The 23581-nt window shown below is 36.0% G+C and overlaps 1 protein-coding gene across 2 annotated transcripts in view; it reads left to right on the top strand.

Annotated features, from left to right (window-relative positions):
* CDH7 (cadherin 7) overlaps positions 1-23581 on the top strand; it is a 133327-nt gene that overhangs the window by 46443 nt on the left and 63303 nt on the right. For both annotated transcript variants that reach the window (XM_050767170.1, XM_050767171.1), the window contains exons 3-5: positions 10195-10489; positions 15670-15789; positions 23248-23415. In XM_050767170.1, the coding sequence (XP_050623127.1) occupies positions 10195-10489; positions 15670-15789; positions 23248-23415 (583 nt within the window). The remainder of the gene's footprint in view (positions 1-10194; positions 10490-15669; positions 15790-23247; positions 23416-23581) is intronic.

The raw sequence follows: 23581 nt of genomic DNA, 5'->3' as shown, positions 1-23581 counted from the left end.
CCTCTGTATTTCTAAATAATGCTTTGCTGAGAGAAGAAAACTTCTCTCGGGCCTCCTTAGGTCACCTGGGCTACAGTATAGTCTTATTATTCTTTATATCAGCTCTATTTCAGAAGAGACAATTACATATTCCATGGAGGCTCTTGTTATGTGAACCAGGTTTGTTTTTCATTTAGGAAGCTTTAGTGTTTTGAAATTGAAATTATGCCAGAGACTTTTTGAGGTAAGCTTTTAAACATTTGTACCTTCTCAGCAAATTATTTCAAACGTTCTGCAGACATGCTTATTTCCCCTCTTTTATAACTAGCTAATGACCCTATTTCTCCTCTGTCTTTCAAAATGATAGTACAATGGAAGAACATTGTCCTCAAACTTCCTCTGTATTTCTCTATTCTTTTTAGGCCAGTGGCTCTTACCTTGGGTATTAACTAGTTTGACCCAGGAAGCTTTTACAAATAAAAAAGGCTGGGACTATGGATGGATATTCTGATTGAATTATACAGTAGTGTGATCTGAGCATCCCAGCACTTGAATGAGCATAAGATACTCAACCCTTGACACAGAGAACTGAGGAGGAAGGCATGCAAACTGGGTCGCTGGCTTCCCGGAGCTAAGGCGATTTTGCTTCTTTCTCTTCTCAAATAAAAAACACCAGAATGAATTCTTCATGCTCTTGGGATTGGTCCATTCACAGTGTGAAGTTTCCATAAATCAAAGTATTTGAGAGCATGGAAAAATAAGAGTATGTCAGATATCTACTGAAAGAAACGAGTGACTCACTGCCTGGGGCTACAACTTTTATGAATTTTGCCATTTGACAGCCTCTACTTCAGTGGCTGCTGCTTCTTATCAACAAGTACACATCTCTCAACAAATGACATACATGTTCCCCTCTATCACCTGTGCCTCTGAAGGAGAGAGCATGGTATGCATGAGTACCAAGGAGCCAAGCTCTGTGATTCATTAGTTACTGAGTTGGTAATGTGTGTGCATGCTGCAGGTAAGGTTGCATAGGAAACAGACCTGGACCAGGGTGGATTTGCCCGTAAGGAATTTATTGGAGTACATTCTTGGAATAAACACTTGTGAGGGAGAAAAGAAGGAAATAGGATTGGGCAGTAAAAGTTGTTGAACAAAGCAGCCTAGGACTTGGCTGACCTTATGGAGAGTTCAGGAGTAGGGAAAGGTCTTTATAGCTGTCCTGAGTTAAGGGGAGAAGGAGGAGCTTTAAAGGCTCACGGCAGCCAATCATCATTGAATGTAGCCTGTTCTTAAGAAAGATGTGTTACCTTTGGTCAAGGTGGCTCTCTTCAACTGAGGACGACTTTTGGAAAGGACTTAGCTGAGATGTGTTGGCCACCAGCACACCAGTGTTTCATTTGGTGAAGCAGGGAGGGGATCTGGGAGGCTTTCATGACATGCCCTAGAGTCAGCCCCTTGCACCAGTCATATCCACTTGCTTCATGTAGTAAGTTCAGGAAACAGTTCTGCAGAAATATGTTAGGCCCTCTTTCCTGCTAGAATTCACGAGAAGATTAAGAATCTCCAGGTTGCAAGTGGTACTCATCACATCCCTCTCATCTCCAGCTCCCCCTTGGACAGGTTCTTTCACTTGTCCATTTGCCATTAAGATGGACAAGAGAACATCAAAAGACACTCTAGTGGCCAGACACTAACCGAAACCCCCATTAGATAACAGAAGCCCACCTCCTCCTGATGATCAAGATAGGTTACACCTACCAGGATTGTGACACTTGTCCTAGTCTGCTGGTCCCTAGGTGCCAGGAGTCCCAAGAGAATGGGACCGACATACCTTGTGAACCTGGTAGAGTCACCCTGCTGTAGGAATGAGAAGCACACATCAACACCCAGTGAGTCAATAGGAGTGAGGTAAGAAGGACAATCCCATTCTGATCCTTTGGTTCTTGGTCTTCAGTGTTCTGCTTACCCCTGGGAGGCGGAGCTTGCAGTGAGCCAAGATTGCGCCACTGCACTCCAGCCTGAGCGATAGAGCGAGAGTCCATCCCCCCCATAAAAAATAAAAGGGAAAAAGAGGTGTGGCTAAGTCACCATCTGTCCTCTTACCTAGCTCCTTTTCAGTTTCCCCTCCTTGTTCTGCATTATCTCTGACATTCTGTGTTTGTCCTTATCTTTGTCCAGGCATTGGCTTCCGTTAGACCACATTGAACAAACATTATTCTTACATTAGAATTGAAAAGATGCTTTAGAAAATTCTCTCTTTAGATTATACAAGTGTTGACATTTTCTCCCCTCAACCAAATGGAGACTCTGAACTTTTATTTCCGTTGCTTTAGCTGTTATCATTGATATTTTCTAATGGACAAAGCACTGTAGTGCAGACAACTCCGAGAAACATTTTGTGAACACCTTATGCTATTGGCGTCTGCAACATGTACGTGTATACCTTCTCCAAAACACCAGGTACAAAACATCTGTGCAAGTCTTAAAGATGAGCTCTCAGATTGCTCTCTGCCTTCATCATGGTATCTTCCAGTCATCTCTAATGTTATGACAGGGAAGAATTGTTAGATGGACTTTTGCCTAGAAGCATAGAAAACAGTTTTCATGTAGGGTTTTTTTCATGGGCCCAGTGCTTCTCAATGGATCTGTGATAAAAGGACAGGGTGTGTTTTGTTGTCAGTTGTGTTTTTGTGCACACATTTGTTTTTCTAAGAACACACTATACTATTGTCACTTGATGCTAGTTTTGTAAAATGCAATAAAAATAAATTTCTTAGATAAAAAAAATCAATTCCCATTATTTTTATCATTGTATTTGGGTTCAACAGACATGAAATTATTTGGTGAGCTTACTATAACAGTTGCTAAGCCATTCATCTCAAATTCTGTTTTTATCTTAATTCCAAAAAACAGATACCTCACTTTGAGTGGTGTTGCTTTTGCCTTGGTTATATACATTTCCTGCTCAACCGGTCTCATTTTAAAAAGTAAAATTAAAAGTTATTCTTTTGATAAAAAGCTGAGTCTCTCCAGGGGTTGCTTTTAAGTGCTTCTGGCCTATTTCATGGAGTTTACAACTAAGAGAGCAAGGTACTCTCCTATCCGGCGAGCCCTCAAGTAGAGAACATGAAGCATTCGCAATTACACTAAGCGAGGATGAAGCCTCAGCTTCAATTCTGATCATTAAGAATTCGACTGTGGGCGGATTTCTTAAGTTGTGTGAGAGTTGTGGATCTGGCCTGGAGACAGCAATCAGAGACAGGATGATGGGGTTTTCTTTAGGGAAGTGAATGTAGCTGTGTGGAATAAAGAATGCTTTTTTGAGTTGCTGTCTCTTGGTCCCTGATGAAAAAGCTGTGTCTGTGAACGTGAAGCTTTAAGAAACCATGTCGTAGGCACAGATCTATGACCTTTTCACTCCAAAGCAGGACTGTTTTCCCTAAGGAATGCAGATAAGTATATTACACCACTATATGGAAACGTGTTAATATGGATGGAAAATTTAATATTACAAAATTACTTCCAAATGCATCTTTTTATTTTATCCTCACTCCAACATTCAAAGCCAGTTGTCCATTTACAGATGTGGATGTATAACAGATGCATAAACTGGGACTCAAGCACCATCAAGACAACACAACATGGAGCAGAATGGAGATTCAGTAGCCATACCTGGGGCTTCTTTGCATTGACCTTCCAATTGGGCCATTCTGCTTCTAAGAAAATGGACTGTGACCCCCTAGAATGGCTGTTTGTCACAAGTGACTTACTGTGAACTTTTTCGGAGAATAAAAACAATATGAGTAGTATTTTTTTTCTTTTTATTTATTACTTAATAAAAGAAATGAATTTTTCAGCAATATTACCATTACCCATGTACTTCCTGAGTTATATTTGTTTCCTTTATTCCTGTTTGTTAAACAATATCTTTACTTCTTAAACCACTGTCTTCATTAGAGATGCTTTACAAGTAAATTATGTTCCACTACCTTGAATTACAGTAATAATTATAAATTAGGAATACTTCAAGCAGAAAGAAATGACTCATACATTTGTTTTCATCTATAACATTTCTTCAACAGCTTGATAATTGCAACATATCCAGTGGTATGTGGAAAATATTTATTAAAAGACATTATGAGAAAAGAAAATTTGTTTATCATATGTATATTCAGGCAGTTATACTTCTGCCAATCATTGTTTAAATCTACTTTCTGTACTTGTAATTGTAAACTTGTAAAATTTTAATAGACTTACCCTGCATGGGTTCTAATAATCTGGAATACACTTTTAAATTTTAAAAGTCAGGAATCTATAATAAGTAAATCAGTGGTAAAATTTACTTTTAATACTTTATTAATATTTAATAAAAATCACTCTCAGATTGATTAACTTACTGCTCTGAAAAACACATTTTTTACTTTGCTAGCATTACTTCATTTTTTTGACACAAATGCAATAGCACCAGTATGTGTTTTATTTATATTACAATGTATTTTTTCTTATTCCAACGTTCATTATAAGGAAACATTTAATCCAAAGCTGCAATTATTGTCATCCTTATTGTAAATAAGTCAGTGAGCATCACAGAGGCTTTAGTTTCTAGTTTCATTTATTAATGTTAAAGCTTTCACAATACATATTATCTCTTTCATAAAATTTCACCTTATGTTTGTAGATGGTCTTTCTGTGGCATGAAAATTTAGTATTTTTTTCAAAGGCAAAGACATCAAAAAGTGCAACTCTAACATTACAATAATTTACCTTTATGAATCCTAGTCCACTGTATCATCTCAAGTACTGGTCACAATTATGCAGGTTCAAGTGTGGATATATTTGTCTCCATTTTACATGGCTAAGCTTTAGGTAGTAAAGACAAGATCATCAGTAAGATCAAATAAGCAGAATTTAAGAAGTACTAGAGGAAAGAAAAGTTGATTAATAAAGTGAATTGATTTTTTTTTTACCTTCTTCTCCTAAATAGAGGATGTTTTCCATTTTCAGACTTTTATTTAAGCAGATAAATTGAAAGTGGTAGACCGGGTAGTTCATATCAAGTGTAATCTGGTTATGTAGATGTAAAAAGATCACCAGAACATCAGTGCGTTGCTCTTTTAGTTTTGGTCTCTACAATCTTAAATTTAAAAATAAGGTGGATAAAAATTTAATGAAGGTAATGGATATTCTGGCACCCAAGGACGTGCAAGTGGGTTTCAACCCTTCCTCAACACACGTGCATGTGTGTATGTCTGTGTATTTATGAGAGAGAGAAAGGGAGAGAGAGCTACTGTATAAAAGCTGAGGAAACAGGAATAAGAAAGATGCCTGTTTCTACCAGGGCTCTGTCTCCTGGGGAACAAAAACATGTAAGTGTGAAAGTACAAAATCATACACTAAGTGTTACCATGAGCAACAAAGCAAGGCATCTGAACTCCATCTAAGTGGTTCAGAGGATTATGGAGAACAAACCAGAGATATAGGATGTTTTTTGTTTTGTTTTGTTTTGTTTTTCTTTAAAAAGCTATTAAAACTTAAAAGGACAGAAATTGAAATAAAACAAATACTGCTATTTTACAAAGTGGATTGTAAATTTACCAAATTTAATACAACAGACTTTATTAAGGATGTAGAACATAGTGATAAAAAGAACTTAGTTCTTAAGGAGTTTATAAATTAAAGTTGAATGTAAAAATAACTAGATTTTTCAATATAAAGCAGAATTAAATGAATTCTATCATAGAAATTGAAATAAGAAACTATGGGAAATAAACAGGACAGTTGTAAAACTTCAGAAAAAGGGAACTTGCATCAAGCTGAATTGGATGTCTGTGAGTGGGTGTGTTGGGAAGCATGGGAAATGCTTGCTATGCTCAGGCAGTGAGAACTAGTCCAGCATGCTTGGACCATAGACTACACTGTGAGATGTGGTGGAAAAACAAGGCCAGGGAGATAGAATGGAATCGGATTGGGACTCATGCCTAGAATTTTCGATTAAATCCATAGACCATGGGAAGCAATTAAATATATTTGGTGAGCATGCTGAAAAGGCCAAAGAAGGAGGATCAAGAGTCAGCCCAGTAAATGTTCCATACACTTTGAAATAGCACAGATGTACTTTCCATAGGCTCTAAAATCAGCATAAACATAGCAGTAGATGCTTCCTGGAATAATCAGCCACAATTGGCTGGACCATCGGGAAGCTCCAGGCCATGCCCAGGGGCTGATCCATCATGAAAGTCCTTCAGAGCTAACATTGTTGTGCAAATATGATATCTTATGATATCTCAGTGTTATCTTTCAGCACTTATCAATAAAGATACTCTTGTGGACAAAAACATATTTAATGAGGGGTGTGATAGAATTTAATATATGTTTTAGAGGAAATAATTTGATTCTGACAGCCTAGACAATGTGAGTTATTAAATTAAAAAATAATTGAGATGTTTTGCAATAGCCCAAGTGAAAGGTTTGATGATTCTGAACTAGGATTATAGTTCAGAATGAATGAAAAAGGGCTCGGATACAATAGACTCATGGTGGGGGGTGCTCTATGAAGCAGGGCCTGATGGAACATTAATGGATTATTCACAGATATATTTTAGGGTACATGTAAAATGTAATTTGCATTCATGGTCTATGTAGTTTATGAGAGTCTGATATTTCTTACATATTAATACATAATGCTGACATAATGACACAGGATTTACATAATCGTACCTCCTCCTCAACTTATCTGTTGCCTTATCATGAGCTAGATTCAACTAAGGTTCTATGCCTCTCATGTTTTGTGCTCATTTGAAAAAATAAAATCTGTAAATAGTTACTTTGAAGTCAAAACAAATACTTTGAAAATGATTTATGAACCCAGGCAGTAAAGGTAAATTTTATCTGCTTATTAATATTTTTTTTATTATTGTTTAGGCTAATCTCAGGTTCACATTTGCAAGGGTATTTGTGAGTAGAATAGACTTAGGTGATTCGCTGTTCTGTCCCCAAATAGAGCACACTTGTCTATGGTTGCATTGTTTATTTTGCTTTTGTACTTATTTACCATTTTATAGGATCATAGTTTGTTTTTTTTCTTGGTCAAGGGTTTTTACAGCGGAGAGTAACATTTTTCTGTTCGGGTTGTTATAGTTATTCTCAAAGGTGTCCATGCATGTGTCCATGCGTGTGTGTGTGTGTGTGTGTGTGTGTGTCTGTGAGTGTGCACGTGCCTACGTAGACACTTGTCAACTTAAGAACGTGATTTGCTATTTCTACACTTGAGAACATTTCTTTGCTGAGCATTCTTTTTCATCAAAGAGAGAGGAGTTTTTTACTAAGAGTGTGGATTTCACTCCACCTATTAGGATTAGTAAAATGCACAAAGTCTCACAGATTAAATGTCTGAATGACTCAGATAATTATGTACCCATTTTAACAATTCAAAGTTGGTCCCTTTTAACCACAGATGCTTAGAGTAACTTTGCAAAGACACTGAGTATAGGCTTCAAGCAATTTTCTGCTTGTGAATTTTGGCAGTGGTTAGAAGCCTAGTGATGGTACCAGCTGGGAGAAAATTGTCAGCGATGGGAAGAATAGTAAAGTTTAGGGCTCCTGAAACAGGATGTGTGCGGGGCCGGGGTGGTGGGGCATGGGTGGGGCACGGGTAGGTAGTAGAAGAGGAAGAATTTGATTGTTGAATGATTGGAGAATCCAGCAGTATGAAACTTTTAAGTTCTGATGTTGTCAGTAATGGAGAACAACTGACAACCCCATAATATTTAATAAAATGCAGCATCAGAGCTCAGGTTGAAGTTCACAGTCAGGACTTACTGTGTGATTTTTCCTGAAAATAAATTTGTTTTGTTTCTCATACTTGGAATACCACAGGGACATTGTAGCGCCATGCCACGAAAACAGTGATCAGTTGGTAGGAATTAGGTAAATGAATCATACGGTTTGTTCTGTAAATGAAAATCGTTCATGTGATTTCAGTGTAAAAAAGCTTTGATTAAAGACATGACTCATGTATAATTGATATTTCTTGTGGTCTTCTGGATGTTCTAACATTGCACGCCACTGTCAGCAGTAACGTGTAGATAAGTTGCCACCAGCTGCCGCCCCATGGGAGCACAGATGAGGGTGAGGGAGCCTTAGGAGAGCAGCATTGAGCATTTAAGCGGCCCAGGGACTGGAAGCTTGTTTTAAAAACAACTTGTTTTCATCCATCATCTGCATTTGTCTTGGGAGTCAAGTATTTTGCTATGTGCTACTGAGTGTGGTGGAGTTTATTGTTATGTAATGGCAAGAAGGGACCCTGTTGGTAAGTCATAAAACGTACAGATGGAAACCACTCGAAGCACTGAGCTTCTTGAAGATTTGGGGGGTGATCAGGTGGGGTTGGTTGCATATTCCCTTCTTTCCTCACATTCCCCTTTGCATCAACTCTTGAAGACCCTAGCACACAGCACAACAGTTCCTATCCTGGAGGCTGGATCTCATTATAGGGAGTGGGGATGTGGGCTTTAGACCAGCCTGCCGGTTTTCATAATCCTGCGTCTGCCAGAGTTGGTTGGGCCACTTCAGGCAAGGTTCTTAGCCTTTCTCTACCTCAGTTTCTTCATTTGTTAGTAGGATTAAGGGCAAATGTGAATATTGAATGAGTTACTATGTAAATAATGTTTTACCCATGTAACAAACCTTCACATGTACCTCTGAACCTAAAATAAAAGTATTGTTTTGTTAAAAAAAAAGAATGTTAAGCATAGTGACTGACATCTAGGAAGTTCTTAATAATTAAAACTATAATAATTCTCATATTTCACCCTTTGTATTATAAATTAGAGGGAGTTACATATATAATCATAACCCTAAAAATGACTTGAGAAAGTTAAATAATTCACAATAGTTGAAGAACACACGTTTTCCGTACACTGAATAGACGTATGGCTTAGGATCCACTAGATAATTCACACTGAAAAAAATTAAATTATAACTGGTGCCAGAAATTTACTTTTTGTATTATGTAGTCCTATCGAAACCAAAAGATAAATCAGGTATTCAAGTACTTGTAAGCAGAGGATAAACACAGCTGTTACAGTGCAGTAAAACAATCATTTACAGAAATTCAAGGTACAAAAAGCTATGTCCTCAACAGCTACCAGGGAAGGATGAAAATGTACTGTGTCCATACTTTCCTCGGTGTTTTTTCTTTTTTTCATATTTTATATCTCTTTAGCACCTTGTCTTTTAAAAAATGCAAACGTAGTTCTGAAGGGGAGCGAAAAGCTTTATTATTTGGTAAATTGGATTTTACATTCATATTAACCAAAGCCCAGAATGATGGCAGTTATAGGGGGTGAAAGATTGTTGAAATGACGGATTGAGTAGTGCGTTTCTCAGGTTATGAAGTTCAGGGAAATGTGTAATTACGTCTGAGTTTCCTGAGGTTCGTCTGTTCAGCATAATGTTCTGACATACAGCAGGGACAGCTCCAGATGTGAAACGCAAATCGGGAGGGACTGCTGTGCTGCTGATGCTGTGCTTAATCATGCAAGTCGAATGCAGTTCTTGGTATTTCAAGAAAGGGTTTAGCTGAAGTCCCATGCGTGTGTTGATTTAAAATTCCTACTTGAGAGAGCTGTGTCATTTTTTTTCAGCTCCAATTTTTAAAATACAGAACAGGATTTGGAGACAGATTTCGAGACTGGACATCCAGCCATACTCGTTAATCACAGAAAGGAGTGTGAGTGGGGACAGGGCAGGAAGGAGGGAGAGAAGGGCATATGGGGGTTTCTAAGCATATTAAATGGTATGTTGGAACTAGATTTACAAATGTTCTATAGAAAGTTTCTTTGCTTGGAGTAGATCAAATCAACCAATTATACATGTTTACCGAATGCCTGCTCTGTTCAAAGAAGATGGCTAAAACTGGCAAGGACAGATCAAATAAAAAATAACACTATAATCAGTTCCCAACTTTGGGACTGATATAAAATACCTTTGGAAATGTGACTGTTTACAGGAAGAAATGAAATTGTCTTGCTCACAAGTACAAGCTGACACATTCTCATAGCCTTTCTGCTGTGCACAATAAGCGTTCAGCTTATCTTTCCAAGAACAATAAAATTTCGTGTACTCCTACCTGACATAAGAATTATTTTTACATATCTCCGTATCGCTGACTCTCTTGTAAGTTAATATCATCTCACATGAATTTTTCACCAGCTTCACTCTGATGTTGATAAAGGAGATGGTTCCATCAAATACATCTTGTCAGGCGAAGGGGCAAGTTCCATTTTCATTATTGATGAGAACACTGGGGATATTCATGCCACCAAGAGACTGGATCGTGAGGAGCAGGCCTACTACACGCTCCGAGCTCAAGCTCTGGACAGGCTCACCAACAAACCCGTGGAGCCCGAGTCGGAGTTTGTCATCAAAATTCAGGATATCAACGACAACGAACCCAAATTTTTGGATGGCCCGTACACGGCAGGAGTTCCAGAAATGTCTCCTGTGGGTAAGTAAAGAACAATCTGCTTTGTAGCCTGTGGCTGATTTGGGGAGTTTTTTATTTAAAATTAAATCATCCTTAAGTACTGAATAGACTGTATGTACGTAGCAATTGTCAGTTAGGGTGAGGGAAACGTTTGAGACATGTTGGTGGCCAGTATCCATTAACTTAACTTATTAATTTATTTGTATGGAAAATTAGGAAATTGTTTTTGTACAGCTATTTCAATGTTTTCAGGAAATTACTTTAATCTTACATTTTTTTCAACTTGATATTTATTTATATTTTTAAATGATTACAGTGATGCCTCAGAAGTTAACAAACAGAATTCTTCCAGACACAGGCCAGTGTTTACTTTTCTTTCCATGATATTAAGATATTGATTCATTGTTCTAAACATCTCTCTATGGCCAGTGTATCAAGAAGGCCATTGATGGCTAGCCAGGCTAATATTTGGATCGGCTGATCTGTTTAATTGTAATGAGTATGATTGAACCTACAAATGGCCATCCACATGCCACCACTGATTATTTTAAAATTTTAATTTCAGGGATACATGTGCAGATGTGCAGGTTAGATAGGTAAACGTGTGCCATGGTGGTTTGCTGCACAAATTATCCCATTACCTAAGTATTAAGCCCAGCATCCCTAAATTACTCTTCCTGATGCTCTCCCTCCTCCACCAACCCTTCAACAGGCCCCAGTGTGTGGTGTTCCCTGCCATGTGTCCATGCCACCATTAATTTAAAAAAAATTATCCAAAAACTTAAATGAATGAAAATTTATAGTGAATTTATAGCAATGGTAAGGAGGTACCCATTTGGAGATATATATTTAAAAAAATGAAGGCTTTTTTTGTTCAAAGGCCTTTTGTCATTGCACCATTACTAGAAAGATAGCAAGTAAAGTACTTCTAGTGTGTACTTTATTTATATAGAATAATAGAAATTCTCTTTTAAATTTCATTTATTCAAGTACTTTTGGAATAGTTTACAGCCAATATGTAATTTAAGCGTAGGCAATCTTACAAAAATAAAAATAAAAAGTTATGAGACTGGGTGAGAGATGAGTTGATTTATATATTAATTTCCTGCTGTTTTTAATATTGAAATAGGAAGTTTATTTAAAATCATAATGGAACTTGTATTTTAACACATGGGCATTTTAACCAATGTGATTTATTTTTTTTTAAAAGGTCATTTCATTCATCCAATCATAAAATCAACATACTTACGACCCTGAGGAGTGGGGTTGCAAAGATGTGTATAATGTGTGCTCTTAAAGGGATCGCAGTCTAGTGGCCCTAAATTTCTGTTCCTATTAGAAGAGAGAGGGGAAATTATTTGGGGCACCACCCTGCCTCTAGCTGTTAGACAAATGCCAAATGATAAGGAGACAGAAGAATCAATGCTTGTGGCCAGGAAGAATTTGAACCACAGTGGCATGATCTTACTATAATTAGCACATATGTAAGCACTGCTAGCATTTCTGTGACCAAACAGGTGTGTTCACTCTTCCTCACCACCATCCACACCTTCCAAGTGCTTTCTGCTGTTCCTGCTTACCAACAAGAGCAGCAGCAACAGTAACTGTTACAAGATTTTGGAGGTTATAGAAAAAAGAAAGGGCACATCTTCCTCCCCAAATTAGTAATGTTTGGTAAATCAGGAGTTTTTGAGATGTGTTTGAGCAATTTAATTCAACTTCATACTCCTAGTTCTCATGGACATTTTGGTTGTTCTTCATTGGCTTGCCAGTGTTTTCCTTTCCCACATAGAATATAGATATGCAAATTTTATATAGGTATATGTGAACTTTTTGTTTTAGAAGCTAATAGTGGCCGGGCATGGTGGCTCATGCCTGTAATCCCAGCACTTTGGGAGGCAGAGACGGGCAGATCACGAGGTCAGGGGATCGAGACCATCCTGGCTAACACAGTGAAACCCCGTCTCTACTAAAAATACAAAAAATTAGCTGGACGTGGTGGCGGGCACCTGTAGTCCCAGCTACTCAGGAGGCTGAGGCAGGAGAATGGTGTGAACCCGGGAAGCAGTGATTTCAGTGAGCTGAGATCTCGCCACTGTACTCCTGCCTGGGAGGCAGAGCAAGACTCCATCTCAAAAAAAAAAAAAGAAAAGAAAAATCTGATAGTGCACTGTCGTTTTGATTTTGATGGTACTCTGACATGAAACAGCATGACTATTATGCATACTTAATGTATGTTATAAGTCAAATAACTTATGTTATTTAAGTGTGCATAATAGTCATTAATAGTCATGCTATTTCATGTCACAATACCTTTTGTTTCTTTTCTTTATTTTTTCTTTTCTTTTTTTTTTTTTTTTTTTTTGAGACAGAGTCTCACTGTGTTTACAGACTGGAATGCAGTGGCATGATCTCGACTCACTGCAACTTCCGCCTCCCAGGTTCAAGAGATTCTCTTGCCTCCTAAGTAGCTGGGACTACAGGTGTGCACCACCATGCCCAGCTAATTTTTGTATTTTTAGTAGAAATGGGGTTTCACCATGTTGGCCAGGATGATCTCGATCTCTTGACCTCACAATCTGCCTGACTCAGTCTCCCAAAGTACTGGGATTACAGGCGTGAGCCACTGCACCTGGCCCATATCACAGTGTTTAAATAATTTATATTTAAGTTATTTACTTGGCTGATTCAAATGGGTTCAGAACTTTCTTAGAAAATTATTTTCAGATGTCTTCAGAGTTTATCTGACACCGATTCAGACAATTAAGTTAATATAAAAATTGGGACATAGAACATGGAATACCTAAACTACATAACATATGTTGTATGGACTTACAGTTTATCAAACACTACAGTTAATCAAAGTGCTTAAGTCTAACCAAGTATAATAACCATCAAATAGTATGATATAGGCCATGCAGGTTTTCAGTGTTTAATATCCAGGGATCTTTTTTTATTAGATGTTAACTAATCCTAAAATTTTAAACACACTAGTAAGCCTTTAGGATATTTTGTTTATTGCCAGAAGAACATAGACAGGCATGGAAAGTTTAAATTTATTTGTGAATATGTGTGTGTGTTATCTGGTTTGTGTGTCTATATGTGTTAAATGAGATAATGAGCTTTTCAGAAAAAAAAAAAGTATTATTGTTCACAGCCAAACTTACTGAAGTTTAGTTTTTATTATTTGGTTTAAAATTGTTTTCTTTCTTTTAAAATGAAGTAGCAAAATCATACTTAGGCATATTACCAAAATAAATATTGTAAAGCTAATACATATAGAGGAAAGAGAGAACATCAATGTAATTTATTATAACATTTAAAATATTCAAAATTTAATTCTTAAAAAAGATTTAAAAATACTCATTATTTACCATCTTGGCCCCACCAGACATCTGCAGGGCACAATCATCTAAGTCCATAAAATAAAAAACTTCAGGCTGGGTGTGGTGGCTCACACCTGGAATCCCAGCACTTTGGGAGGCTGAGGCAGGCGGATAACCTGAAGTCGGGAGTTCGAGACCAGCCTGACCAACATGGAGAAACCCCGTCTCTATTAAAAATACAAAATTAGCTGGGCATGGTGGCGTGTGCCTGTAATCCCAGCTACTCAGAAGGCTGAAGCAGCAGAATCTCTTGAACCCGGGAGGCAGAGGTTACGGTGAGCCGAGACTGTGCCATTGCACTCCAACCTGGGCAGAAGAGTGAAACTCCGTCTCAAAATATACAATAAAATAAATAAAAACTTTATGGTTTAAAGAATAGTACTGTACACTTAACTTTCATAATTTCCACATAATTTTAAAGAAAATGGAATTGGCAATGAAATATATATAGAAAATAAAGTGGATTTATAGCAAAGTGGACATTAATGACTTGCTTAAGGCATTTTGAAAGAGATATTTACATAGAAATCAATCTGAAAATATGTTAGCTTTAAAATGTCATATTCAGGAAATTATTTGAAACAAACTAGGACCTTAAAGAATCCATGAAGAAAGGGACCTGTTCCATATTTAAAAGACAGGATATTTACTAAATAATAGTATATAACTAAATATATAAACTAAGCAAACATGAGTCTTTCTGATATTTTAAAGATTACATTCCAAATGGAAAAAAATAACAGATCAGAAGAAATGCTTTCCATATTGAATGTGTGAATACATAGTAAATGAAGAAAGAATACAACATTTCATATGTAACATCATATGTTGTACATCATATGTAACAACCAAAAAACTATCTATGCAATTTTTAAAGTTGCCATGGCTTTCGTCTTTTACAAGAGGTTTGGTTTAAATTTTCATTTCCTGTTTTGTTTTTAAATCAATTGGCAGAGAAAATTTTAAAAAATCCCAAGGAGATAGGGTAGCCACCTAATATCCAGTTAGATGCATCAAATATTCTTTGTCAGTTAATGACATTTTGGTTTCTATCTGGATCATCTTTTTTTTTTTTTGAGACGGAGTCTCGCTCTGTCGCCCAGGCTGGAGTGCAGTGGCCGGATCTCAGCTCACTGCAAGCTCCGACTCCCGGGTTCACGCCATTCTCCAGCCTCAGCCTCCCGAGTAGCTGGGACTTCAGGCGCCCGCCACCACGCCCGGCTAATTTTTTCTATTTTTAGTAGAGACGGGGTTTCACCATGGTCTCGATCTCCTGACCTTGTGATCCGCCCGCCTCGGCCTCCCAAAGTGCTGGGATTACAGGCGTGAGCCACCGCGCCCGGCCTTATCTGGATCATCTTAACCATGACATTTTTGTACCTGCAATGATTCAAGTGTCCAAGATGCTGTTATCATGCTGTTTTCTAGACAGTGATTGAGTCTTATAGAAGCTGCTCTTGATGAAAATATATTACCTGAACCCAATGGATGAGACACCTAAAGTTTCAGTCCCATCCGATTCGGAGTATATCCCAGCCTAATGTGCATCATCGATGGTATTTTTTTTTTTTTTTTTTTTTTTGCCAGAATATTTTCTTATCCCTTAAATATTTCAAGGGTTTTGTTAATATCTATCATCTCTTTGGAGCTGGTTTATTTTAAAATAATACTGTATCCATTTTTTTATGTGCCTTGAAAAAGATAAATGAAAAATTTCAAATAAGCTTAATGTGGGAATCAGTAACATTTTGTAAGTTATTTTGTTTTGTGGTATTTGGAAGTTTTTAATTCAGTGGTTTTGGGATTGGCATCTAGGGACCTCAGTGGTACAAGTGACAGCGACAGATGCTGATGATCCTACGTATGGCAACAGTGCCAGAGTGGTCTACAGTATTCTGCAAGGACAGCCATACTTCTCAGTGGAGCCAAAGACAGGTAAAAACTGAAATGTGACATTCTTGTAAAGTCATAAGTTGTTTGTTTCTTACAATTAATATGATTATTTCTAAATATAGTTGACACTAATAACATACTATTTTATTCTACTTCTCCCAATATGTCTACTTTGGTAAGCATCATATTATTGAGGATTTATCACCATTTAAAATATTTTATTTTAGTCATCAGTATCTTAACAAAATTAAAAATAATGCTATATATTCAAAAGTATTTCAGTTTCTATCTCCTGAATGCTTAAGAAAATTTTGATACTTTACCTCAGAGTTTTACTTGTGTTTTGTTTTGTGTTTTCATTCACACAGGAAATTATACATGGTAATCTTTACATCTCAGAAACCTCTCTGCCATGTAATATAATAGGTAGTAGTTTCAGTTTATTCTTCCAGATGTTATTTTTCTCAGGGAAATAAGTTTAAACATAACAGTTAGGGTGATGATCTGCCAAATCAAAAATGAAACTAAATATATATATTTTTTAATTTTGGGGAACAATTTGTACTGGGTTGAAAACTGGTATGGATAGAATATGTAGCTGGTTTGTTCTGTTTTACTTTTAAGCTGAAACCGTTTACATTAAGACTATACCATGGGACATTGTTATCTTGGTTATTAATTGATATTTTAATGTATTCAGTTTTTCTGGTCCTGTGTGTGTAGGGAAGGGTGGGTGGGTGTGAATATTACTGATTCACACAGGCAGGTGTGAATAACACTGATTTTTTTTAATCACTGTGAAAATCCACGTTTTCTCTTTTTAAAAATAATTTTGCCTTTATCATGGAGTTAGAATTATTCAAATATATAAATTTATGATTATGAATATTCATCAGTGCCTGTAATCCTAAATGAATATTTTAATGCCATTGATCCTGTTTTTCATATTTACAAAAAGAGCAGTATTAATTTATTCTCATGAACACCTTTTGGGAATGACCATTGTAATGTGCGTGAACAGAGAAGTAAATTCAATCTTAGCTCATTCATTAGAGCTTTCATAGAGATGGAATGCATATTTTATACCAATGTAGAGATGGGGCTTGGAAACCACATGGAAAGTCTAATAAGGAAGAAACAGTCATGATTAAGCAAGTATTAAAGGAGAAGTAAATGAAAGTATTTGATTTATGATATGAATCCTGTGAATGTGGAAAGCGTGCTTCTGTTTGACTGGATGATAGATCTGAGAAACCTAAATTCAAACACCCACCTCTTCCCTTCTATGCCTACTCTTGACAACCTAAAAAGACATTGACAAGTTCCTGACAATTTGCTCACAATCATACACTCCTGCCTTATATAACTTGTCCAAAAATAGCATGTATTAAGTTCAGGGATTAAATATTTTGCTGCTACTAATGATTGGCTTGTGATTTTGGCTTTGCAGCAGAATAACAGGATTTCCATGTAACACTATGGAGATAAAGCCTTACTGGTTGATCAACTAGACAATGGTATATGTCATAGGATTACATTATTAATACTTCAAACCTGATTTTAATTTCAGAGTTGAAGGGATTGTGTGTTTCAAGAGAAGAGGAAAGTTTAGTTTAGTTTTTTTTAATACTGTAACTATGGTAATCACTGGAACTTCTTTTTACATGGTCATTAATGCAGAGATATTCTGGGCATCTTTGTCCTCTCTGCTAATTTATAATACGTAGAGTACATTTCTTGTGAGAAAAAATAAATTACATGTTTTTCTGACAGAAATGGAAAGTTTTCAGACCTAAAGGGCATGGGGAATTGTAAATCAAGGTTCACTTAGTCTTGTTAGTCTTCCTTTCCTGATGTCTGTCTGATTCATTTATATGTGAGAAATAACATTATTTCTCCTTCAAATCTGAGGGTTTTTGGGTCAGAAAGTAAAATTTTGACAGGAAAAATGTTGAAATTATGCTAAATAAAAATTATGTAACCATAGGCACAAACCATCACTGTTAGGTGCATTTCTATAAATTTCTTCTTCTCAATTTCTAAGAAAATAACATGACTAAAATCTCAGAGCACAAATTTTCATCTATAGCACTATTTACAGGCTGAATGACCAGAGGGAAACTGTATTTTCTGCATCAATTTCTCCTTCCCCCAAGCTAGAATGTGAGTAGTTGCAAAACCCAGTGTTGACAGTTGACTTTAACAAGCAAGGTAGCATGACACTGGAAACAAGGTAAACCACATTCCCTTCAAACTTCTCAACACCTATCTTCATAGTGTCCACAAACTTACTAGGGGATTACGGGCATTACATTTATTCCATTAAACATACTTAGGATCATTCTAAGGTGTATCTATTTATTTTGTAACCTGCAAGCAAACAGATAACTTTTTTGGGTCTATGTGATATATGGGAGGACTGGCTACCTAATTCGTAACTTAAAATGAACATTCAGGTCCTTTATTCTTAAATGATTAAGGATTTGAAGACATCAGCAGCAGAGCTTTAAACTAAGTACAGGGTAAGAATGATGGTACAGCTCACCTGACGATGAAGCAAGCCGTGGAAAATGAATTGAGTGTTAAACATCATTTGTCATTTAGGACTTCTTTTTTTTAGACATAAGAAGTATGATTACGTGGTGACTGCATTATGTGTTGCATGCATACCTATTACATCATAATTTTATGTAAAGGGTATTGCCATAACAAGTGACCCCTTCCAACTACACCCTTCACACACTCCCGGTTCTCATTCTATGCAAGAGTGCTGTCTCTTTTGAAAGCTTGCTGAGAACATCCCCCACAGGTTGCAAAAAGAGTCCTTTCCTCAATGACTCTTCATTTTCTGCCAGCACTGGAATTCTTTGATGTTCCAGAAGCTTCCAACTTTACTACTTCACTGTTGTTGGCTCTTCTCCATCTTTTTATAGCTCTTTCGTATCTACACTACAGATAAACAAGTCAAATAATACAGAGCTTAGGCACAAAATTTAGAAAGAAATAGAAACTCATTAGCAGATTTTTATCTTAAGTGTAAAACAAAATGAGCATCGAAAAACTTTTGTGATTTTGTTTTATAAATAGGTTCCTCCTCCCAAGAGTTTTCTCAGCTAATCAGTAACATAGTTTCTGCATAGCCAGGGCTGTGCATTTCTTTCATATTTGATTTACTGATAAATGTCTGTAATAAAAGTGCCATACTTGATTTTATTGCCTATTATATGAAATTCATTTATAATTTGTATTCCAGTATTTAAACGATTATCATCAAAGGATATTTTTAAAAATAGAAAGCAAGCCTGAAACATTTGTGCTCATTTCAGTTTCTAAGTTCCTTTGAAATTTAACTTTCAAGCATCATGAATATTTTTTTTTACTTGAAACTGCTTTGTTCAGGATCTGTTTCTTCTTGCCTCAGTGTCTACATTTGCAAGAAAGAGTGTTGCTTGACCCCAATCTGTATTCGTCTCTGTAATTCTACAAATATGTAACACAAGACTACACAATGTATTGCACTCATAATATTTTTAAAATATAAAGTGGTACATTTATCTTCACAATGCAATTCAAGTCTCAAAGATGCACATACTTAAGGATGTTTATACATCCCATTCTCCATTTTATTTCTAATTTACTTTTAGTTAACTTTGTATGCTACAAGGTTTCGAGTTTTTTCTTTTTTAATTTCAATAGTTATCAATATGTTACAGAATGAGTTGAGTTTATTATAATTGGTGAATTGCTCCAATAGGAGCTGTCCAAGGGAAAGAAGGTGGCAGTTAGGACTCAGAATAAATTTACAGAAGTGATCATTGTTATCCAGTCAGAATGTGCATGGGGGAGATAGCATAACAGCTGATCACATTGCATTAAAATATTCAATTGTGTCTTCATTAGCAAAACATCGTATTGGATTTTTTTTTCCTGAATATGTACTATATTTCTAAACATCATGTAACATAGCACTCATTGATATAATGTAAAACAGAATAAGTTAATATTAGTCACAAGCATCACTGAGATATTTTAAATACTAAGAATACATATTGACAGAAACTGATTACATAAATACATATTCAGTTCATTACCAGTTATATCTATTATTCTCATTCACTAGGGAATAATCACACAAAAATAATTATCTTTAAAGGAGTTACCAAGAGAGCTAACATGATATCCAATTAGTTCTGTTAGAACAAAAGCAAAGCAAACAGCCAAACTACATGTATTTGAAATGATTTTTTTGCTGTTGCGTCATTCTCCTGTCCATATCTCAATGGTGCTGCCTTCACTGGCGGCTCCATTTTGGTGGTGGCCATACCAAATGGCTTTAGTTCATTCATGGTCCTTATGAGGTAGGAGACCAGCAGGACTTATTTTCTGGTCACAACCTTGTTGACCTAAACAGGATCTGGTTCAGACAGGATAAAGTGAAGAAACTGGCAGGAACCAGCAGATGTCAACACAAGCAGTCCTAGCTGCACTCATTGCTCATTGGCGTAAGACACTCCCACCAGTGCCATGACAGTTTATAAATACTATGGCAACAACTTGAAAGTTACCACCCGTCTCTGTTGCAATGACCTGGAAGTTACTACCCTCTTTCCTAGAAATTTCTAAATAATCTACCCCTCAATTTGCATTCACCCACTCCTTAATTTGCATGTAATTGAAATTGGGTTTACATAAGTATAAATAACTTTGCCAAGAGACCATAGATTGCAGAGTTTGGGCACATTGACTCTGAGTTAGCACTGCTCCACAAACAGCAGTACCATTTAATAAAAGTTGCTATCCAAAACCCACTGGATTACCCTTGAATTCTTTCTTGGGCAAAGCCAAGAACCTCCTGAGCTAAGTCCCAATTTGGGGGCTTGACTGTTTTGTATCACTTACCTCTTGATGTATATTATTAAGTACATAAAAACCATAAGGAAACCAGTTTCTTTAAAGTCTAATTGTATGGTTTTAGAATTCTTGGAATAGCTACAGACAATAAAGGCTGTAATGGAGAGAGAAGGAGGCATGAAGTGCTTTGGGAGTTGGAAGTGCAGATGACCCAGATCCTGGTTGCTGTGAGAAGGTACTTCCTCAGTTAACAAGATCCCTGAGGAAGCCGGTTTTGCAATATTGAGATTCCCCTTGGAATGGTAGTCCAGTCAAAGTGATATCCAAAAACGTTTATTTAGTTTTAGTGAGAACAAACCTAAAGGGTTGAGCCCTCACAGTGTGAATCTCCCCAGCCCCTGGTTATTAATCCTTGGGTTCATGCAGTTGTCTAGACTCCTGAGGGTAATTTGAAGCCTGAGTATGCAGAACCCGTGTTCCATTCCTTCCCTAAAGTGCGGAAGATTTCAGAAATGGCTATCATCTGTTACATGAGGTACATATACCAAATTTTTAAAAAGATTCAATAGTAGCTGAATATGCATTAAAAAAATCATCTGAGGCTGATAGGATATTGGATCATCAGATTTTTTTCCTATACTTAAAAACAACTTTGAACAATAGCAATATAAGTTTATGTTTCACATGCACAATGCTTTTTGTGAACATGGATTATAAATAAATGAAAAGTTCTGAGTTATGGTATCAGATGATGTAGTTATAGAAAAATTATTATTCACAAAGCCTAAAATATGAGCCAATGTCTTTTCCAAAGAGCCCACAGATAGAATTCCTTTTTTTTTTTTTTTTTGCTAAGCCTATGTGACTTAAAATTATTGATTATTATTAAGCATGAAAATCTCACAGAGTTAGAGGTATCCAGTTGGTCAAGACTAGACTTTACTAGTTCAGTAATATGATATTAACAATTTTCTGTCTGTGCGTGTATTTATATATACAATTATATAATACATGACAAAACACAAATGAAATCCAATGTATGAGAATGCTTTTCCAAATTTAGACAGTTTTTACTTAAAAGTAAAAGCGAGCAAATGCCTTACAAGTAGAAATCTATTAGTAGTGGGTGTTCTTATTTCAGATCAACTTTTCCCAATTATGTTATTCTTGTCAAAAATATGTTCAATAGTTGAGGCATTTGGAAATTACCTTTCCTACCTGCATTGATTTGCAAACTTTGTGATGATTTCTGCCTTGGAAAGGTGTTATTTATAGGCTCACTTATAAAGAGACAATTAGATGTGTGAAAAATAAGTAAGAAATGTTGACTACCAGACTTCTATCTTAACGATGCTATATTTCTTTTCAAAAATAATTCCGCTAAGCAAACCCTTGAGAGGATGAGGCTGCAGTGTTTCCCTTACTGATTAGTTGAGGGGTTATAGACTTCTCTCCATCACAATAAATATGCACAGACGATAACACACATATTGATATTAGAAGGAAAAATGAGAGATGAATCAAATTTTTTAAAAAAACATAAAAGTAAGTGGGACTTCCTTTCTAAAAATAACTCGTTTTATTAATATTTTTCATATAAATGAAATATGTGTTGTCATGTTCAAAATAAGTAATGCTCAATTTTTAAAAAAAGGGTTACAGAAATAAAGATGATTAACAGCAAAAAAAAAAAAAAAAATAACAAACAAACAAACAAAAAAAACAGAAAAGAAAAGGTGGAGATATGTCCCAGAACTCTCACACAAAGATTGTTTATGTTTGGTGACAGTATTAGGGAAGTCAATATTTGCTTTGTTATAAATTAGAGTTAACAGAAGTATTGAAGAACAAACATGAAAAATCCATAAAATCATTATGGCTCTAAGAAGAATATGTATTAGATACTTCACCTGGACCTAATTTGTATATGATTTTTTTTCATTTTTATTATAATATTTCAAAGATCAATTATAAAATATATAGACACACATAAGGATTCATTGAAAGTGTTACGTAAAGTGAGCCTGGATTACCGTGACAATAGCATCCAACTACAGTTCGTGTATGAGAATAAATGAGTAATGTCAAAAAATAAATAAGCAACCTGGACTTCTCAAATAAGTGTAATTTGAATGCTTAAAATACAGATCTGTTGCTGATGTATGTGTATGTTTGTGTTTGAGAGCTAGTGTGCTCAGATTTAAACAAAAGTTTTGTTGCTAAGGATAGTAAGAATATTATTTAACTTGAAAACTGATAATAAGTGGTTATGCATTTTTATAAGTTGTTGAGATGGAAGAAAAGGACGAGTTCGTTGCTGTGTACTTGTACAGGTGATTGTCCATTATTTTAGGTAAAAGGCCATTTTATTTATTTATAAATTGTTATTTTCTTAACCACTTTTCCCTGAAACCTAAAGATAATCCTCTTTATTCAGTATTGAGAAAACCACGTTAATAATGTTTTCTCTGTTTTGTAGCATTGTGTAAAACTATCATATTCCTTTGGTCTTTAATAAACAGTAAAATTACTTAAACGAAACAACAAAAGGCAACAACTCAAGAGCGACTTACTACTTGTATCAGTATTCTTTGTTAGTATAAATGCAGTGATTCATGATGGGTTTTACTGGGATTTGAAATTTTACAGGAGTCATCAAGACTGCCCTTCCAAACATGGATAGAGAGGCTAAAGACCAGTATTTGCTTGTTATTCAGGCAAAGGATATGGTTGGTCAAAATGGAGGACTGTCAGGAACTACATCAGTCACTGTGACGCTAACGGATGTCAACGATAACCCACCTCGCTTTCCTCGAAGTAAGTTGTTTTCTTAAGTGATACAAGTGTAATAACTTTTCCTGACAGTATAAAATACGTCTTTAAAATGACTTTTTTCAAATATTTCTAAAGCAAATAATTATCTTACTTCATTCTTCCAAATTTACATTTCATTAGAGACATAATTTTGATTCAGCAATATGGA

The sequence above is a fragment of the Macaca thibetana genome, chromosome 18 (assembly GCF_024542745.1).
Source record: "Macaca thibetana thibetana isolate TM-01 chromosome 18, ASM2454274v1, whole genome shotgun sequence".
Classification (NCBI taxonomy): domain Eukaryota; kingdom Metazoa; phylum Chordata; class Mammalia; order Primates; family Cercopithecidae; genus Macaca; species Macaca thibetana.
This window is presented reverse-complemented; position numbering and strand designations above follow the sequence as displayed.